Source organism: Panthera leo, chromosome A3 (assembly GCF_018350215.1).
Source record: "Panthera leo isolate Ple1 chromosome A3, P.leo_Ple1_pat1.1, whole genome shotgun sequence".
NCBI lineage: Eukaryota > Metazoa > Chordata > Mammalia > Carnivora > Felidae > Panthera > Panthera leo.
In genome coordinates, this window is record NC_056681.1 from 38,536,570 (window position 1) to 38,557,045 (window position 20,476).

The 20,476-nt window shown below is 42.6% G+C and overlaps 1 protein-coding gene across 2 annotated transcripts in view; it reads left to right on the forward strand.

The window, feature by feature from the left end:
* The first annotated feature begins 5,965 nt into the window (after positions 1-5,965).
* Positions 5,966-20,476, forward strand: part of ISM1 (isthmin 1) — a 73,436-nt gene continuing 58,925 nt past the window's right edge. Inside the window, exon 1 of one of the 2 annotated variants that reach the window (XM_042931636.1) lies at positions 5,966-6,143. In XM_042931636.1, the coding sequence (XP_042787570.1) occupies positions 6,006-6,143 (138 nt within the window). In that variant the 5' untranslated portion in view covers positions 5,966-6,005. Of the gene's footprint in view, positions 6,144-6,185; positions 6,366-20,476 lie in introns of those variants that run through there. The other variant, XM_042931635.1, reaches the window with a different exon arrangement.

Genomic DNA, 20,476 nt, shown 5'->3' on the forward strand with positions numbered 1-20,476 from the left:
GGATTCAGGTTCTTTGTACATTTAGAGGCCCTTAGGGTGGAGTGGAAAGAGCTACAGGCATCCCTGCAATCTTCACACATTTTGTTTTGCCTGCGTGTGTTGGAGCCCCAGGAAGCAGAATGTCAGAGGTCCAGGTGTCCCATAAGCCTGGCTGTTACTCCAGGGGTTGGAGCCCCTGGGAGTGCCTCTGAGCCTCTGAGCCTCTGAGGGTGGTGATTTTCTCACTTTTGAGTGCTGTGACCCCTTCATAGTTCAAAGGACTCTAATGAAACAACACTTTGGGCTTTTTGTTTGTTTGTTTCCTTGAGGGCTTAGAGTTTATCTCAGATTCTTTCAGCAACAATTTCCAGCAGTTTTCTAAAAGTTGCATCCATCGAACAAATATTTATGGAGCATCTACTATGCAAATTTGGAAGTGAGTGACACAAAGAAGCTCTCTGCCCTCATGGACACAACATGGTGTCCTTCATCTAGTAGAGCCAAAGACCTGGGACTACTCACCTTGTCTTGATGTGGAAGTGATAGTTGAACTTCACAACAGCCCTAGAACAGCCATTCTTAGATCCAATTTACAGAGGAGGAAACAGATTCAGAGAGGTACAATAACTGGCCCAAGAGGTGCATGGCTAGCAAGTGGAATCCATCTAACTTCACTTCATATTGGCACCTGGGAGGAGGTGGGGAGGTGTGCCAGTCTCTCCAAACAGGGATTCGCAAACTAAGTCATGTGGTCCAGCTGCCTGTTGTGTATGTACAGTTTTATGAAAACACAGCCACACCCATTTGTTCATGTATTATCTTTGACTGCTCTCCCACTGCACCACTGCAACAGGAGGGTTGAGTATTTGCAAGAGAAACCTTGTAGCCCACAGACAAAAAAAAAAAAAAAAAAAAAAAAAAAAAAAAAAAAAAAAAATTGCTATCTGTCCCTCGAAAAGGAAGATTTGCCACCCGTCCTTCTCAGAATAGTACTCCCTTTATTAGAGAAGGTGGTGAAACTCCTATAACAAACCCTCAAATTTTAGTGGTTTAACACATTTTTTTAAGTTTGTTTTTCTTTTAAGTTTATAGATGAAACAAAAGCCCAGCCAGGGTGTTCTGGGCACAGTTAGAGGTGGGGTAAGGGCTCTGCTCCAGGGATCCAGGCTGATCATTGTTCTAAGGTCTGGGCAGACACATTTAGCCAGCAAGGAAGGAAAAAGAGAAGGATCATGCACAGGAGACTTTCATGGGTTAGATATGGAAGTGACACACATTACCTCCACCCACATTCTATTGGCCAGAATTTCAGAGGATAATGGGAAATGTAGTCTAGGGATAAAAAGAAACGGTAACACATAACAGCCTCCACTGCAATCCCTAAATGCTAATTTTTCGTGCACCCTGTAAGTCTCTGGTTTTGGCTTTTCAAATCTGTTTTATACCTCACATACAGTGTGCATGTTTAAAATTTTTTTAATTGACCCCTTGCCTTCTTGAGCTACAAACTGAAATACGTATAAATAAATCAAATGATATGATGTCATGGATTTTGCTTCAAAACAATCCGAGAGGGAGAAAGTACATGAAAATACAGATGAAACATGAGTTTTGTTGAAGCTAGGTGATGGGTGTCTAAGGACTTCTTATATTAGTCTCTTGAATTTTGTACATATTTAAATTTTTCCATGATAAAAAAAAGTGTGTTTTAAAGGTACTAAAACTACTCTTTACTGTCTTGCAACAATTTTTAGTTTTTTTAAAAAAGGAACAACAGTAAAATCCTGACATAATAGACTTGCAAGTTTCTCTTTAGTAATTTTTCCAAGAAGGTTTTCTGATTTATTAATTTTGCTTGCTTTCTCCTAATATTCCAGTTACACAAGCTTGTCTGCAAAAGAAACAGACCAATAACACAAGACAAAAATCTATGAGAGGATAGTACATTCCAGACATAGAAGAGTTAATATTTATAGGTCAGCCACCTATAGTAGGAACACTTTAAGGACACTTAATTTATTAAGTAAGGTCTATATAAAGACCACATTCATTGGGCAACCACTGATTGAGCAACTACTCCATGTAAGGCACTGTGCTCAGGTCTAGAAATACAATGATGATGAGACAGGTGTTCCTCTCTTGAAGAATGTACTTGTCAGGACAGGTAATAATAAGCTGCTATAGCAAACATCCCTAAATCACAGTGGCTTTGAACAATCAAGCTTTATTTCTCACTGCGCAAGGTTAAATGCAGATATCCGTGGTCCAATAGCTCTATTTTGAGCAGTAACTCAGAGATTTGGGCTCCTTTCACCTCAGAGTCCTTCTTTATGTAGAAAGGAAAGATAGCGTGTGTATAGGTGATCACTCATGAGTTTTATTTATTTATTTTTGTTTATTTACTTTTGAGAGACATAGAATACGAGCCGGGGTGGGGGACAGAGAGAGAGAGGGAGACACAGAATCTGAAGCAGGCTCCAGGCTCTGAGCTGTCAGCACAGAGCCCAATGAGCCAAAATTGGACACTAAACCGACTGAGCCATCCGGGTGCCCCACTCACTCGTGATATTTCATAACCAGACCTGAATGTAACAGAGCTCTTCACACCTCACCTAGATCTAGTGTTGTTGGAAAATATTCTCTATAAACCCAGGAAGAAGAAAACTATATGCTGAAGGAGGGGAGGGGACACGTATTCTAGAATGTTCTACGTAAATGGTGATCTGGATCTGGTGAGAAGGCACATTCTATTAGGGCAAAATAAGAGCAATAATAAAGATATGAATAAGTTGTATAAAACTCTAAAAGAGGAGGTAGGAATTTTTTTTTTAACTGATCAGCAATTCACAATTCCATAAATGTGCTTGCAACTTAATTTGTTTGGGCTATTAAATTTGTAATTCTCTTTCCACAAAAATTATAGTCCGGTTTTCCCTACCCCCTAAAAAGCAGCCTGGTTTGGCAAGTTCAGTCACAGATTACGGGTGTTTATCGATACCGGCTATGTATACTCACTAGAACATAAACTCACCTGGAATTTGGATCTCGCAGCGTGAAAGGATTTTAATAGGATTCATTCATACATTTGTTCAACATTTTATAAAGACTTCTGTCCCCAAAATTCAATTTACAATTTTTACAACATTTCACAAAGACTTTGATCTCTAACTCCCCCTTTACAAATTTACAAGAATTTACACTCACTGCAAGGATTTCTTTCCAGAGTTTTTTTTTTTTTTTTTAAGTTATTTTTCCTTAGGATCCAAAAATGTTAATTTTAGATGAGAGGAGAGGCAATTGAGGCTCACATGTGGGGACTGTGTGTGATGGAAATACGGGACACAGCAGCGCCTGGATTCTAATTTAGACCAGCCTGCCTCAGGCAATAGGAAAAGTCATTTGTCCCTGTGCGCCCACATCATAATCTGGCACAACTGGGGCTTAGAGCCAGTCTTAAACTCTCTCTGCCTTCAGATTCTAGTTTGCCATCTTAATTTATGTATTTCATCATCGTGCCGACTGTCCCACCCTGCTCCCCTTTGGAAGTGACTCTAATTAGAAAGCACACTGGAGGATCCTTGTGGGATCTGAACTGCTGGGATCTCCTTTGATCTCCAATCTGAACTGCGGACGGTCTATTGTTTCAAATTCTCCCCCAGCCCTCGGGTTGACAATTATTTGGCATTTCAGAGCCTGGAGATTGCAATGGATGCTGGACAGGACCGACCGCCTGAAAATCCAAAGCAAGCACTCCCTCCAAATATCTCCCTTCCCCAGACCCTGCACTCCTCCCCCTTACCCCCCCCAAAAAAAAATTACTGAAAAGGGAAAGATATCGAGTGCTTTATAAACAGCTGCCAATCCATTAATAAAATGATAAGCCTGGTTAGAATTTTAAAGATGCTCAAGGCGTCTCTAAAGCAGCAACTAGCCTAGCCTTTCCTTCCCCTGACACAAATTAAAACGCAACTATCACACCCTACCCTACTATTGCTATTTAAATTCTGCAAAATGCCACGGTGACCTGAGAAACTTTCGGAATGGTGAAGTGTTTCTTGTCTTAATTTGGGTTAGACTCAGCTGAGATGCCTTGCGTAAAGATGTGAACTCCGAAGGTAGTTGACTTAAGAATCTTCAGTTTGTAGGACCGGGAGGAGGAGGGCAGAAACGGGGTGGGGGGGGGTGGGCGGGGGGACGGGCAGGCGAAAAAGTTTTGCTTATTTATTTAATTTCAACCACCAAGGGAACGACGGAAGGTTCATCCCCGGAGCACTGGAATCCTAAAGGCTAGGTAGGCTTGGAAATTTGCGAAATGAATTGTGCGAACGCCTAGGCTGAGGGCGCCGCACGCGGGGAGGGACTGGCTGGGCGGGCACAAGAAAGGAGGGAGGGAGGAAACCCGGTAGGAGGCGGAGGAAGTGCAGTATAAAAGGCCCCAGTCTTACAGCGCGCTCACCACTCTGAGCTACTTTGGGAAGGCGGGATCCTGAGCAAGATCAAAAGAGAGGGGAACGCGGGGTGCCACTGCGGTGATCCCAGCCTACCATCGGACCCAGTTTGCTCTTGCGCTCGAGTCCAAGCTCCGCGCTCTCTGCTCGACCCCGGAGCCTTTCCACTCGCCGGCTGCCCCCAGCACGGCATGAGCCGCGCGCGGGAGCCGGAGGCTGCAGCGCGGTCATGAGACGGTGGCCCAGGAGCGGCGGCTGTGCGACGCCAGCCCCTAGGTCCCCTCCGGGAGCAGCGCCTCCGGGATGAGCCCCTCGACCCGTGACTGCCTGAGCTGAGATTGACCCCCAGTGCCCTACCTACGTACTGCGCGCCCGAGCCAAGCCCTGAAGCTTCCCACCGCGCCACCTGCGCGCTCCACCCGACCGACACCTAGCGAATCCGACTCGCCTCCCTTTCCAGGCTCTACCAGGCGCCACCGGCGCGTGAGCTGCGCTGCTCAGGGAGCGCAGACCCACCGTCCAGGAGCAAGTGTCAAGACCCTTCTGGAACTACACTTTATCATTCCCCTGGTACACACGCACGCCAGCTTCAGCAAGGGGCGCACAGTCGCAGACACCTGGCTTGCCCTGAGCCCCCTCCGTTCTCCACCACCACAACTCCCAACTCCACTTTGTCAATAAAGGTTTCTAAACTCGCCCAGGCACCCCACCCACCCACAGCCCCGAGCCTCAGTACGCACAAGGCTCTGCCCTCGGCGGCCACAGCGACCTCGGCAGCAGTGCGCGCACTTGGCGCAGCCCGGCAGGCGGACGCCGACCCCGGAGGGGCGCCCGGGTCACCTCCAAACTGTGACAGCCCCCGTGTACCCGGGGTCCCCATCTGGATCCGGCTCACCCTAGGACTCGGCGGCGGGGCGGCGGCCCGCGGCCCGAAGGAGCGCGGGGAGGAGGGGAGGTGGCTCGTCGGGTGAGTGGCTCCGGGCGGCAAGGGCGGGGGAGCCAAGCGTGGAGGTAACTCCGGGCCGCCACTGAAGCCCTCCTCCTCATTCTCCTCCTCCTCCTTCTCCTCCTCCTCCTCCTGCTCCCCGCGCTCCTCTGGCGGCCGCTCCCGCTCCAGCTGCGGCGCCGCGGCCACATCTGGGGCGCCCATGTGCGCTCGGGGGCTCGGCTGCGCCTGCCCCGCCGCCGCCCCCGCTACCCCCTGCCCGCAGGGTGGTCCCCGGCCCGGCCCGGGTCCCGGGCAGCCCCCCGTCCCCGCCGCCGCCGCCGCCGGGGAGCGCCGGGGTTTGCTCCGCAGCCGGCTTGGACGCCCCCGGCCCCGCCGTGGCTCCGCCGTGGTGCGGCGGCGGCGGCGGCGGCGGCGGCGGCGGCGGCTCCTGCTCCCCCGGCCCGGCGCGCCCCGCTGAGCCCAGCGCCAGCCCCGCGGGCCCGGGGAGCGGGGCCCCAGCGGGGGCCGAGGCGGGAGCCGCGCTGCCGGGCTCCCGGGCTCCAACTCCGCCTCCCCCGGCGCCGCCGCCGCCGCCGCCGCCGCCGCCGCCGCCCGCCGCGCCGGGTCCTAAAGCCGCGCGCCTCAAGAGGATGGTGCGTCTGGCGGCCGAGCTGTTGCTGCTGCTGGGGCTGCTGCTGCTCACGCTGCACATCACAGTGCTGCGCGGTTCGGGAGCCGCCGACGGGCCGGACGCGGCCGCGGGCAACGCCAGCCGGACGCAGCTGCAGGTGAGTGCGCCGCCAGAGAGGGGCGCGCGTGGCAGCGGGGACCGGGTGGCAGGGTGCTGAGCAAGCGCAGGCTGGATGCGAGGGGGCGGGTCCCCCGCCCCACCAAAGAGCAACGGTCTTGCGGGGACAACCTGTCTTAGGCAGAGACGGAGCGGGGTTGCGTGCCGGAGACTGAACCCCGTATTGAGGTCTGGCAGATGCTGTCCTCCAGGTTTTTCACAGGTCAGGTACCTGGGGGTGCGAGGCTTGGGATGGGCGGCTTGGTATGTGTTTGTTTTGGGGTGGTGACAGTCTTTGATTGCCCTTTTGTGGCGAGTAATGTTACTCTGGGGGGTGAGGGGAACGGCAGGAGACTCTTAACTATAGGGTAATACCCCCAAACTGGGTTTGGGAGAAAGAACCCCAGGGAGTCTGCCCCTTCAGAAAGCATCGCCAAGGGTCAGGAAATAATGTCCCAGAGGAAAATGGCCAGACACCCTGTTTTCCCGCGCGGTCCACGTGCCTCCCACGTCCCTCCCCAGCCTTGCGGAGGGAGCGGAGTCAAGCCACCTGTCGTGCTTGGGGCCCGAGTCACCTGGGGCTTTTAAAAATATAGTAAAGACTTTCAGCGTTCTGCCCCTCTTGAGGGTCGCTTTAGGAATGAGATTCTGAGCATCCGTTGCGCTCCAAGGCTGGAGAGGGGGTCGCCTTTGGGGAAGTGAGGGGGCTCCAGACACAAGGTTAATTATATTTTCCGAATAAAGGATTGCTCAGGTATAGATTTCTTGTCACTGCCCTGGAAAGCGTTTTTCCTTGAGTGTTACAACTGTCAACTTGGAGCATGGGTAGAAGTCAGCAAGATTTTCCCAGGAAGCCTCGGTAATTTTCTGCCTCCTAAAATCTCTTCCTCAAACCAGCTCTTTTAAACTCTTTGCTCTGCAGTGTGGAGATAAGTAGTATTCATTGTTCCCAAAGAACTTTACAACCATTGCCCCTGCTAATGTACTTTTTAATGTAATTTTTGTGAAAAAAAAAATTGTTAAAGAGAGAATTCACTTAAATATTTCTGTAGTGCTTACTATGTGCCTGTGTGCCACTGTATTAAGTGCTTTACAGAATTTCATTGATTTAATGAGGTACTATACTGTTAATATGCTCCCTTTACAAATGCAAAAACTGAGGCACAGAGAGATTAGGAAACTGGCCAATTTTCATGCATTCCAAACTCTTGATTACTTATACCAAGTTTTCTCTCTGCCAGGATGTTATAGACTAAAGCAAGGTGATCCTTGCACACAAATACAAAACCAGGAATGGAAAAGAATACACCCCAGAGCCTACAGTTCTTTTAAATTTGGGACATTTCTGGAGCGCCTGGGTAGCTCAGTCTGGGTTGGTCGACCAACTTCAGCTGACATCATGATCTCTCAGTTTGTGAGTTCAAGCCCAGCATAGGGCTCTGTGCTGACAGCTTGGAGCCTGGAGCCTGCTTCAGATTCTGTGTATCCCTCTCTCTCTGCCCCTCCCCTACATTCTCTCTCTCTCTCTCTCTCTCTCTCTCTCTCTCTCAATACCCATTAAAAAGAAATTTTAATTTGGGGCATCTCTGAAGATGTTCTAAATTTGTGGGGCCTGCCCATCTTCTGTGGGCAAACAGGTACAATGACAGACGTATCGGATTCCTTTGGGGAAACTGAAGACACTCCCATTCTGTAGATGGTGCGACACCCACCAGTCTACCACTGCCGGCATAATTCTTAATATCTTCAAGATTTCTGGAAGTCATATTTTGTACATGATGCTTTCTTTCCTCATGGACTCATGAAAAGCTATAAAAATGATGTTCTATGGAAAAGTAAATTTGGCAGATTTCTTTATGAGGTGTTTGCTATCATTAGAATAACCTGGGGTTGGCCTTTTCTGCCTGAACAGTAAGGTAATGAGAGAAGCAGCTGGTGGAAGTGGCAGCTGCAAAGGGGAAGTGGATTAAATTCTCAAAGGGGCCTTTGGCTGAAGAAGTTCCCCAAGAGGGCAAAAGAAATGGGGGATTTAGAAGGAGTAATGCTCCTAGGAGTATCTTGGGTCCCAAGCAGCTGCTAATCCACCAGCTTCAGTTTATCTTGCAATAGTGTTTGATTATTCTGTCCACTCAATGCACTTATCCAGGCAGAATGATGAGTTTAACAGTTTGGTTCATAATTTTACTCTCTTTTGTAATTTGTTATTATAAAAGTTTTATATTCTTCCTGACTAAAGTTATTTCTCTGGCTCTCCAAAGATCTTACCATTCAAATGGAGAGAGAGAATATGTCACACCAAGTGAGGAGGTCTGCAAAAAACATTTAGGTTATTGTTTTCAGCCCAGGACACTGAATTCACTAGTAGCAGGTGTATTTAAAAACAAAACTGCAGACACTGTATTCTTTCTGTTTAGTGGACATGTGTAACCCATCTCAAAATCCATTTAAATGTGTTGGTTCTGTGATATTTTAAGCTGCTAAATTCATTCTTTGTAACCAGGAAGTTAATCAGTCCCTAGACTACATGATTGTTCTTGTTATTTCTGCTTAAAATATTCTAAAATATGAGGTTGGAGTGAGAAATAAACATAGTTCGTTTATTTACCCAAACTGTAATATCTTTGGGGTCATTTAAGAAGAGATACTCCCTTATTTAAGATCTGGTTGTTTTGACGTTATTAAGGACATCCAATAAAATAGTAGTAAGAATAACAACAATCATGACTAAGATTTCTCAAGTGTCTTTTACGTGTCAGGCACTGTCCTTAGCAGTTTACATATATCAACAAAAGTCTTGTGAATCAGGCACTATCATTATTCTTGATTCAACTAAAAGAACTGAGGTTAGGTAACTTGTCCAAGGTTGCCCACCTAGAAACACTATATTTCAAGTGGCTCATGAAACCAATGATGTTAGTCGTCACACCGTTTTGAATATTTAAAAATATCTGATAAGAAATTGTCTGGTTGTCTGCAACAGCTGCATAAAAATGTACAGAAACATTAACTTTTTTCACTTTTGAATGAAATCTAAGCTCTTCATTGAAATAAGTGTCTCATGTTCAGAGACGCAGACTAGTTCTTTGAGGTCTTTAATAATAGTCAGAAAACAATGATATATAATAAAAGCAGTCTGGAAGATAGAACATCCCAAAATATAGAATCCCCAGGCAATAATAACAACTATTATTATATTTCTTTTATTTGAAATTCACATGACTACCTCTCTACTGAATCTCAGTCACATTTAAAACCATAAATTTCTACAGATTTTAATAGGAAAGTTAGAATTTATTAAGACAGTGAGATATAAGCAAATATTATAAACCATCAAATTGATTATTTTTACAACGCCATTAAAGCAACCCAAACTCTGAAATGTAACTTAGTGCCTTTGTTCTCTATCTCTTAACTACTGTCTTTATGAGCTCTTTCTCCCTTTATCGCTCTACTTGCCTTCAGTAAAACAACTTAGCTTCTGGTACTGAAGAGGTCATCAGAGCCATTTATAGCAGTAGAAGCAAAAGCAACATTTATTTGTATTTAATACAAGTACATTTCCTACAATGATTCTGTGGGATTGACAGAGAATTTGAGTCTTTGTATACTCATTTTATAGATGAGGAAACTGAGGCCTGGAGAGATTTGAGTAACTTGCCCAAGGCCACACAGCTGTGATGGGGACAGGGCCGAGCTTCAGAACCAGGCAGGCTGATACTGGAGCTCAAGTTCTTGTTCCTATTCAGCAGAAAGACTCCCAGCTCTGATTCAAGTCAACAGCCATTGTATTTCTTGTTTCATGGCTTGCCTTCCCATTATCCAGACAGGCTGGTGGCTCTTCTCCCTGGAATTCTTTATAAATTATGGATGACTGTCCCAGTTAGCTATTACTACATAACAAACTACCCCGATATTTAGTGGCTAGAAACAACCATTCTTTCGTTAGCTCATCAAGAAAACTTGCTCCAGGCTCAGCGGGGTGGTTCTTCTGCTGATCTCACCTGGAGTTACTCATGTGTCTCTAGCCTAGTGTTGGCTTGACATGAGCTTGATAGTCCAGGATGACCTCACTCATATGTCTGATGGTTGATGCTGGCTGTCACCTAGGCTCTGTCTCCACAGAGTCTTTCATCTTCAAGGAACCTAGCCCACATAGCCTGACGTGGTGGACTTAGAGCAGCAAGAGAGTAAAAGCAGAAGTTGCAAAGCCTCTTGAAGAACTTGTACAACTTCAGCTACATTCTATGAGCCAAATAAATCACTGGGCCAGCTCAGAGTCTAGGGCACAGGGAATAGACTCCTCTTGATTAGAGGACCAGAAAAGTAATATTGCAAAGGAGCATGTGTATAGCAATGGGAGGAATTACTGTGGCTATGTTTGCAAATATCTACCATATTCATTTTTTGTCTCATATGCTTTGTAAATGTTTAGACCAATCTTGCACTCACCTTTTAATATTGTTTATGCTGCCTTTGTAGTAGTAGTACAAAAAGTAGTAGTAGTAAAAGTTTCTACTTTATTTATTTTTTGTAATGTCTTATTTATTTTTGAGAGAGAGAGAAACAGAGCATGAATCGGGGAGAGGGAGAGAGAGAGGGAGACACAGAATCTGAAGCAGGCTCTGAGCTGTCAGCACAGAGCCCAGCGCAGGGGTCAAACTCACAAACCATGAGATCATGACCTGAGCAAAAGTCGGATGCTTAACTCACTGAGCCACCCAGGTGCCCCAAAAAACTTTCTGTTTTGAATGTAATCAACTCTGAATCCTTTTATGATTTTCGGTTGTCTTGCTTTACTTACAAAAAGGTTCCTCAAATAAAGATTGTCATAATCTTTAAATATATTTTGTTCTAACAGTTTTATAGTTCCTTATTGTTGTTGGCTGCTGTTGTTTAGAACAACAGTCTGCTTTGAAGTTATTTGTGGGTTTAAGGTTTAAGATGAAGGTACAACTTTGGTTTTTGTCCAAGTGAATAGCCACTTGTCCTATCATACCTAGGTTTGTTTCCTATTGTGGATAGGGTTTTATTTTTTGTTGTTATATTCTCCAATTTGTTAGTTCTAGAATATAGGAAAGTTATAGAAATATATGCTTACAGTTTTCTTGGTGTGGGCATGAAAGCTAGCAGCATCCATTTCAATAGTGTATCATTAGAGATCCATGGGATGAGGTGAAAATCTTTATTTTTTTTTCACTTTAGCACTTTAAATAATAATCATCTCTTTCTTATGAGATTGTTAAAATTCATTCATAAGTGCTTTTAGGCTTGGTACCTCTTTGCTTGAGATTACTGATTATCATTCCATGTTAATCATGGTTAGTAGTCTATTCAGATAATATAAATTTTCTTGAGTCAATTTTGATAAATTATGTTTTCCCAGAAAATTATATATTTTTATAAACTGATAAATTATACTTTATCACTATAAAGTTTATACATAGTACAAGCATATTTTGCAAATATTTCATAACTATATTCTTTATGTTTTATGATGTACACTCTTGGATCTCTTTATAAAACCTATCAGATCAAGATTGTTGATTATATTTTGAAAACCCTCAACTCAATGTATTTACTGTCCACTATTTTACTGATTTCTCAAGAAAATTAATTTCACTTTTATCCTACTGTTGTTGATTTTTCTGTCTCTCATTATCCCATTAATTTTTGCTTTACTTGTTTCGAATCCATGGTGTTAGGACATAAAATATCCTTTTTTGGTGGTTATATTTTATCAAGATGAAATTCCTTATTTATCATTTTATTGACTTTTGTCTTGAATACTTTTTTGTCTGATATTAATGTTGCAACTCTTGTTTTATTTCTTTTTCTTTTGAGATTTGTCGAATGTCCTTTTCCAACCTTTACTTTAAAACTTTGTCTAACTTTTTTTAAATTTAAATAGCTCTCTTATTAATAACTGATAGCTCAATTTTCTGTTTCCATGCAACACATCAATGAATGTAACTCATTTATATTTGTTGTGAGTACTGATAGATTTGAAGATATTTTTCCCATTTTGTATAGTATTCTCAAATTTCCACAATTTTTTTCCATTTTGCCTCTTACTCTCCAACTTATCTGTGTAACCTTTGGCAAGAGACTTAGCCTTTATCTTAATTTCCTCATCTATAAATTATATATATAATAGCTATTTCCTAGTGCTGTTGTAAAAATTAAAACACTGAATGCATACTAAGTACTTTATCAGAGCTTAGCACTTAAACATTCAATAAGTACTTAAATACTATTTACTTTGTTCATTTTTCCTCAAGTATTGAAAGTGTTCTATTGCTGTTATTCTCAACATTTTAACAGATTTGAACTTACACTTTTTATCAGTGCTGAGAATCAATCCGTATTTATAACCTAAAGTCTTCAAAAACAAGATTCTGACATTCTGTTTCTCTCTGTGTCCTGTGTATCTCTCAGCTTTTAATCATATTATCTGAATATTTAGGCTAAATTATTTCTCTTTCTATTTCTTTTTTCTTCTTTCTTTCTTTCTTTCTTTCTTTCTTTCTTTCTTTCTTTCTTTTTCATTATAACTCTTAGGAATAATTTCTTAGCAGTTTCATTTATGTTTCTAATAATTATCTAGACATAACTATAAAATTTACTTATTTCTTTACTGGCTGTTGCTGCTACTTGAATCTCATATTTTCATCTTTTATTTTGTTGGAAAACATTCTCAAAAAGTTATTTTAAGGTTTTATCAAAGGCTAAACTCTCTGAGATCCTAAATTTTTTAACATATCTTTATTTGGTTCTCACACTTACATGCTAATTTGGCAGTTGGCCATGTTCCATATTGTTTCCCCTCAGAATTTTGAAGATAAAATCCAATTTTATTACATCAGCTCATGTTTCATTCAAAATCGGATGCTATGTCTTTGTAGCTGGCTATTTTTTTAAACTAGAAGCTTTTAGGATTTTTCACTTTATTCATAATGTTCAGAAATGTCATCATGTTGTGTTTAGATTTAAGACTTTAGTAGTTTGTTCTGGTTGGCACTCAGTGGACCCTTTAAATCTGAAGCCCCAAGTTTGTCTTCATCGTGAGAACATTTCTTGAGTAATCTCCTTGCTTATCCACTCTTTAATCAGTTTCCTGTCCTCACCTTTTTCTAACTTCTATATCCTTGCCTCTTCTCTTCTCTTCCCTCCTCCTTCTCCCCTCCTCTCCTTTTCCTCTTCCTTTTTACTCTCTTTTTTCTCTCTCTTAGAATTTTTTAAGTTTTTAAAAGTAATGAATAATTTACATACAATAAAATAATCTTAAAAGTTCAGTTCCATTTTTGATGATTGTATATGCCCATGTAGCCACCATCAAAATTAGGATATAGAATGTCTACATCATCCCAGAAAGCCTTCTTGTGAATCTTTATTGGCAGTTCATTCCTCCCAGAGGCAATCAGTGTCTGACTCCTCTCATCACAATTAGTTTGCCTGTTCCAGATCTTCATGTAGATGGCATCATAGGTGTGCAGTTTTGTGTGTGTGTCTCTGGCTTCTTTTGCTCAACATGTTTTTGGGATTTATTTGTATTGGTGTGTGTATCAGTAGATTTCTCTTTTTTATTGGTGAGTTGTATTCCATTGTATAACCATATCATAATTTATTTCTCTATCCCCCCATTGGTAAACATTTTGATCATTTCCCATGCATTGGATATATTTTTTTAAAAGACCATGGTAACATTCTTGTACAGGCCTTTCTGTGAACATATATTTTCATGTCATGTGAGTAAATACCTAGTAGTACAACTGACACAGCTTCTATTCTTGATATTATTATAAGAATTCCTCTAAAGAAACTCACTTTTTCTCAACTCCTTTAGTGTTTCACTTTCAGTTGGTTACAATTTATTTCATGTCAACTAGAAATCATTCCTTCTTCTGTATGCGAAACTTCTCTGCTTTACACGTCTGTTCTGGATTTATTTACTTATTTGTATTTCAGCTGGCTTTTCAGTAGAATTTGGAGAGGGAAAAGAAGTAAATGAAAATGCCTGATCTGCCACCTTGAACTGAAACACTATAATTTTATTTCTTAATTTAATTTTCCTGTATACAAACCAAAAGGAAGTTTTATTGTTTGTGTAGCCCCTTTGTTCTTTCTTTGCCAGCCATATTCTAAAAGGCATTGATCTTTGAGTCTTGATCATTGATCTTTGAAGTCATGAGAACTATCCATTCAGTAAAGAAGAATCTATTTTGGTTTTAAAGCTTCCAAAGGAAAGAATCCCACCATCTTCTGTGTCTTTTAAAAACCCTCAGTGTCATAATATTTTCCCTCTGATGTGTCCTTTGAATCTTTTATGCTACATCTTTATTTCATGTTTGCCTTTTTTTTCCCCACTATTCATTCACTTTTCAAAAACCATCTCATGTAGGATTTGAAGTCTATTATTTAATAGTTTCTCTGTCTTCTCCAGATTTGATTATCTCAATCTTTTTTTCAACTTGTTTGCATTGGTCTCATTTTATAGCATTTTAATGGTTTCTGTGGTCCTCTTATTTCTCTTTCATCTTCTGAGAACATCTTCTGCAAACCTTGGCTCAGGATTTTTTAATCTATAAAAAAAAAAAGATGGTGATGAAGCTTCTGTTCAGTGACAGCTAGGGTATCCCTCTGTATTCATTTCCTAAAGGACAGAAGATTCTTCAGAGGATGAGTTAGGGGTGTCATTTTAATGCCCAGATTATATGCAGTGAGTTTATGAAGTAATGGAAGAGTATGCTATTAAGAAACAGATCTCATTTTGCATTTTATTTAAATCTTTTCTGTGCTCCACTTCAGTAAGAACTTCATAAGAAGCCATGAACATAAAAGATAAAATTTAATTTCCTTCTTTCTGTGGCTGATGAGTCCATATTTTAGATGAAATACAATGCTAATAAAGTCAATATGCTAGTGGCCAGTGTTCCTCTTGGGACTAAGCACTCACTGCCCACTGTGGTCATTGTCTTGATAACATAACTTTATGGCTTCTCCCTTCTCTGCCTTCTTTCCTTTTCCACTACCAAAGCTTTCTGGGATCATCTCCCAAATATACTACTTGCTCTTTGTCTCAGAGTTTCCTTGTGGGAGAACCCAAACTAAATGAAGCACTACTCACACGTTAGGCATGGGGATAGTGACCACTTTTCTAGATAGTGATGGTATAGGAAAGCTATGGGGCAGAGTTTCCATGAGGCACCTGCTGCTTCTTGCCATCAACAAGGTTGAGGCCTGTTAGTCTCAGAAAGGTACATGCTATGGGCAACAACAGAATCAGGCCATGCTATGCCCTCCCAGAGCAGCTGGGAACAGAGGGAATTCCAAAATTGTAGGAATGGGAAAGATCAGGCCTGGGCAAACCCTCAAATTGCTGGTGTGTAAAGAGATAACTGGTCTTTTCTCTCCTGAGAGCCTGATTCTGTGCTTGTGTGCTATTTTAGGTAGGAAAGTGAGCGAGCGACAATAGAAAGTCCTCAAAGATATATGGGATTGTCATCTAATGCCTTAAAAAGGCAGAGGCCCAGATGCCTTGTTAAATGTAGCTTCATCAACTCCCCAAGCACTGACCGGCATGTGTCACTGAAAAGTTGTTTCTGTAAACTGAGTAGATATAAAAACAGTGGATTAATTACTCCTTCTTCCTCTTGGTCTGACCCATGCACACTTTAGTAAACCAAGTCATCTTGCATAGAGCACTGTCTGGGACTCATATACCTCTGTAACAGAGCAGTACCCCTTTACCCACTGGCAGAGACAGTGCTGCAGGGCCTGTCTTCAAGTTTGGGACCCTGGGCTGCCAGACTCACAGTTTGGGGCGCTCCAATCCCCAGATGTTCACATAAGTGACCTGGAAAAAGGAAGGTAGTCTGTGAATGCAATAGGCCACTTCCTGCCAGACACCACATCTCTATTTTCAAAAATAACGAGATGTGGTTAGAATCTATATGAAGGATCCAGGGAAGCTGGAAACGATGCCATAAGCCCCCCAGGTGTTAACTTACTCCCAAAGGCATCTAGATAGAATATCCATGCCCATGCCAATGAAACAAATGAAAAACATGCCTTGGCTCCCAACTGCCTCTTGGAGATAGCAGTGGGAAGAAGATAGAGGGAAAAGTGGCAGTTGTGTTATTATTTTTAAAAACAGAGCTTTATTGAGGTGTAATTGACATAAAGGGAACCATGCATATTTAAAGTGAACAATCCAGTGGGCTTTGACACCTGTCAAACCGGCACTGCTATCAAGATAATGAATAAATCTATCATCTCCGAAAGTTTCTTTGTGCTCCTTTGTGATTCTTCCTTCATTCTCCAGCAATCTCCGGGCCACTGAGCTGCCTTCTGTCACTATAGCTTTTGCATTTCCTAGATTTTTATGTAACTAACATCATACAGAATGTACAGTACAACAAGCTTCTTTGCTCACCATAATGACTTTGAGAATCATCCATGTTTTATGTATAAAGTGTTTGATCCTTTTTATTGCCAATTAGTATTGCACTGTATGCATACAACATGCTTATCCACTCATCCATTGAAGCACATTTAGGCTGTTTCCAATTTGGGCCTATTAAAATAAAGATGCTATGAATATTCAGGTATAAGTCTTTGCATGGACATATGCTTTCATTTCTCCTGTGTGAATACTTAGCAGAATGGTTGGGTCATACGATAGGTGTATGTTTAGCTAAATTAGGAAATTGTAGCAATCTTTTTAAGGCACTCACATAACATGTTTGGGATCTGTAACAATCCACGGATGCCACTGGAAAACTTCAGAGAATTTGGACGTTGAGTCTCAGGAAGAGATCCTCTTACAGTTAAACCATTTGTAGACTATGTTCTGCAATATACAACTGATTCTCGAACAATGCAGTCAAAAATCCACGTATAATTTTGACTCCCCATAAACTTAACATCCAATAGGCTACTGTTGACCAGAAGCCTTACTGATAACATAAACAGTTGCTTAACGCATATTTTGTATGTTATACATATTATATACTGTATTCTTATAATCAAGCTAGAGAAAAGAAAATGTTATTAAGCAAATCATAAGGAAGAGAAAGTACATTTACAGAACTATACTGTATTTATCAACAAAACCAATAAGAAGCCACATAAGTGGACTCATGCAATTCAGACCCCTGTTGTTCAAGACTCAATTGTATTATGAAAAATGGAAGAAAGAAGAGAAGAGATTGTCTTCTTGCAAAGAATTCTCCTGTTTTTCCAGGATGCCCAAAGTATGGAAATTTCATGGGGCTCAATTCTCCAGGTGATGGTGGTAGAGGGAAAGTTAGGTGCTGGACAGAAAAACAGGTTGGAAAGATGTCCCAGCAGAAGACTCAGTTTCCTCCATAAGCTTCTGTCCATCACTCCCCTCATCTTCTTGTCCCAGGCCTTCCCTGACTAGAGTTTAAGAAAACCAGAAATAGACTTGGTATCTCTTGCCTGGGGACCCAGTTACATTGTGACTTAGAAATCTGGTATTGGTTATGACCCCCAAATGAATTGGACACCAGTTTTATTGCCATGAACCTTCAAATTCCAGGAAGTAGAAAGGGCAAAAAGTAAAAAAGGGGAGATCTCATTAGGTGATTCTAATCCTTAGCCCATGAAATGGGTTGAGGAAATGTTAATATGAGCTGATCTCCTGGCTACGCCAGACATTATGAGTGCACAGTATTATAAACCCACCCAGAATTCTCATTGGAGGGCAGGGACTGTCCTTCCCTTACCCATCTGCTGCCTTGATGTTCACCAGGTGCAGCTGTGGCTCTGAGGTACAGGTGAGAAGCTTGGGGTGACTTCTCTGCCTTTGCACCCAGAGTGCATTCTGTGGAACAGCAGCGGCATCTCCTGGGATCTTAGAATCTCAGGCCTCATCCAGAACAACTGAGTCAGGATCTGGATTTTATAAGGGCCCCAGACTCATCATATATATGCATGTCACAGTTTAAGAAGCACCATTCAAGATGCATATCTTACAAGTCGCAAGTCCCAGAAAACACTCAATACAGGTCAGGTATTATTCATCTATTGCCCAATTATGCTGCACGACCAAGTACCCTCAAACTCAGTGGCTGTAACAATAAGCATGTATTCTCATGCTGATGGGTCTGAAGATCATCTGGGGTTCAGTAGATCTAGGCAGGCTAAGTTGCAACCTGTGGGTTGGGTCTGGGTTTCTTCCATGTGTCTCCTATACTTGTGCAACCAGTGAGCTACCTGCCACATGTTCCTCTCATGATGATCAAATGCACAGAAAGGCAGAGGCAATGGGCACTCTTAAGGCTTTGCTTGGGCCACACTATCCCTTCAGCACAAACTAGTCACCAGGCCCGACAGAGTGGCAAAAGGCATGGGCTTTGGATTTGTTTCAAGTTCACTTGTGCTTCTCACTAACATGTGTACCCTTAGGCAAAAGTCTCACGTTTCTCTCTGCTTCTCTGTCCTGTTCAGTAAAATGGGGTAAGAGTAATAGATAAATCACTGGGAGCTTATAATGTTGCAAGGACCAACCACCCTTGATGTATAGGAATGGTTTAACTCATGGGTATGATAGAGCTGTGTGACCTTGGGCAAGTCACTTCAACTCTCTGCATTTCATTTTCTTCACCTAAGAATAGACATCCTAATGGGATAATTCTAATTTGTGAACTTCATCTTCAAAACTGATAACGATGATGCAAAAGCTAACACTGTGCATTTACTCTATGCCGGACACTGCTGTAAAGACGTTAGATGTATTTACACCTTTAACTCAAAATAGCCCAATGGGGATTATCTCCATTTTGCAGCTGAAGAAACTGAGGCAAAGCAATATGAGGAAGCCAAGGTTTAACATCTGATTGTTCAGAGCACCTCATGTGGAGGGAAAGATACCACAGAACTGCTGCAGTCCAGGCTTGGCTCCATGTGGCTGACACATTCTGCCTCACGCCAATCAGTGATGCTTCTAAAAAGGCTATTCTTGGCTTCTGCTCCCACGTGGGAAAAAGAAAAGAAAGAGCAGGGGCAGCTTGAGAGAAGAGACTGGGAAAGCAACTGTCCTCCTGGTTAAACAGCAGCCCCCTCCCCATGCTACCCACCATGCGGAAGCAGATGCTGGATGGATGTGATGAGCACTTCTGGTGGGACCCAGCCATCACCTAGGGCTGTGGTGTGGAGCAGACCAGCCTGGCTCTGAACCAGCATCAGGCTGAGGGGAAGCGTGAGGCCGGAAGGACCCTGCATCTGAGAAACTAGAGGTAGAAAAGGCTGTGGATTTCTCTGCCAGCACAGGATTCCACCCACCAAAGGTTGTTTGTTAGTCAAGAAATGCACGTCGATCTCTGTGTGTCTTCGTTCTGAATGCCCTCCCTTGTGCGGTCTCACTGCTTAAAATTCATGTGCTCCATGGCAGGGATGGAACTGTGCCCGCAAATATGTTATTCATCACTCACAAACCTTAACAATTTAAGCCTGAAACCACTTCCCTGATGAAGGGGGACACCCTTTCCTACCTTCCTTTCCCAGACATAACAGAAGAGAAACAGGACAAGCCTTGGGGGCAGGAGCCTGAGGAACTCTCTGAGCTGTATATTCTACTTTCTTAATGACTGTTGCTGGCCAGAAGGATAACTTCCTTGTGGCTAATCCAATTTTCCCTTTCTTCAATGTGTCACAAAGTCCATTTTCTCAAGGTCTTCTGAGGAACAAGTAGTCAGCTTTTTAAAATGTTTCCCATAGGTGAGAGTAGTATCATATTTCCGTTTTTATTTATGGCACTACATTGCTAATATCTGGTCAGCCACTCTGGTTCCAGATCTTTTTCAGTTATTCTTGCCAAGTTCCTGACTGCCCTAAATCCCCAGTGTATTTTATCTTCTGTTTTGTTTTTGTTTTGGTAGGCTGTGTCTTATACTTCAGGTATGTTCTGCAGTGCCCTATTTCTTCTCCCTTTGCACCCCAGATGTTGAGTTGGGACCAGTCTCATTTCAGCTATCTTAATAGCTTATTAATTTGCCAATTGTCACAGAATTGAGCACTGACTAGGTAGATAGCTAGATAGAAAGGAAAAAATCATTTTAAAAAATATATGACCACTGAAAATATGAAATCACTATAATATGCTGCCCGAAAGAAAAAATGAGAAAGAAAGAAAAAAAACCCAAATCTGAAGAGATCCAAGTGTTGGCAAGAAGGTGGAGCACCTGTAGGGAATGTGAACTGGTATGTACACTTTGGAAAATTGGTTTCCAAGCTATTAAAATAATATAAATGTACCCTCTGACCCAGCAATCCCATCCTGGAAATATACCCAACAGAAATATGCACTCCAAG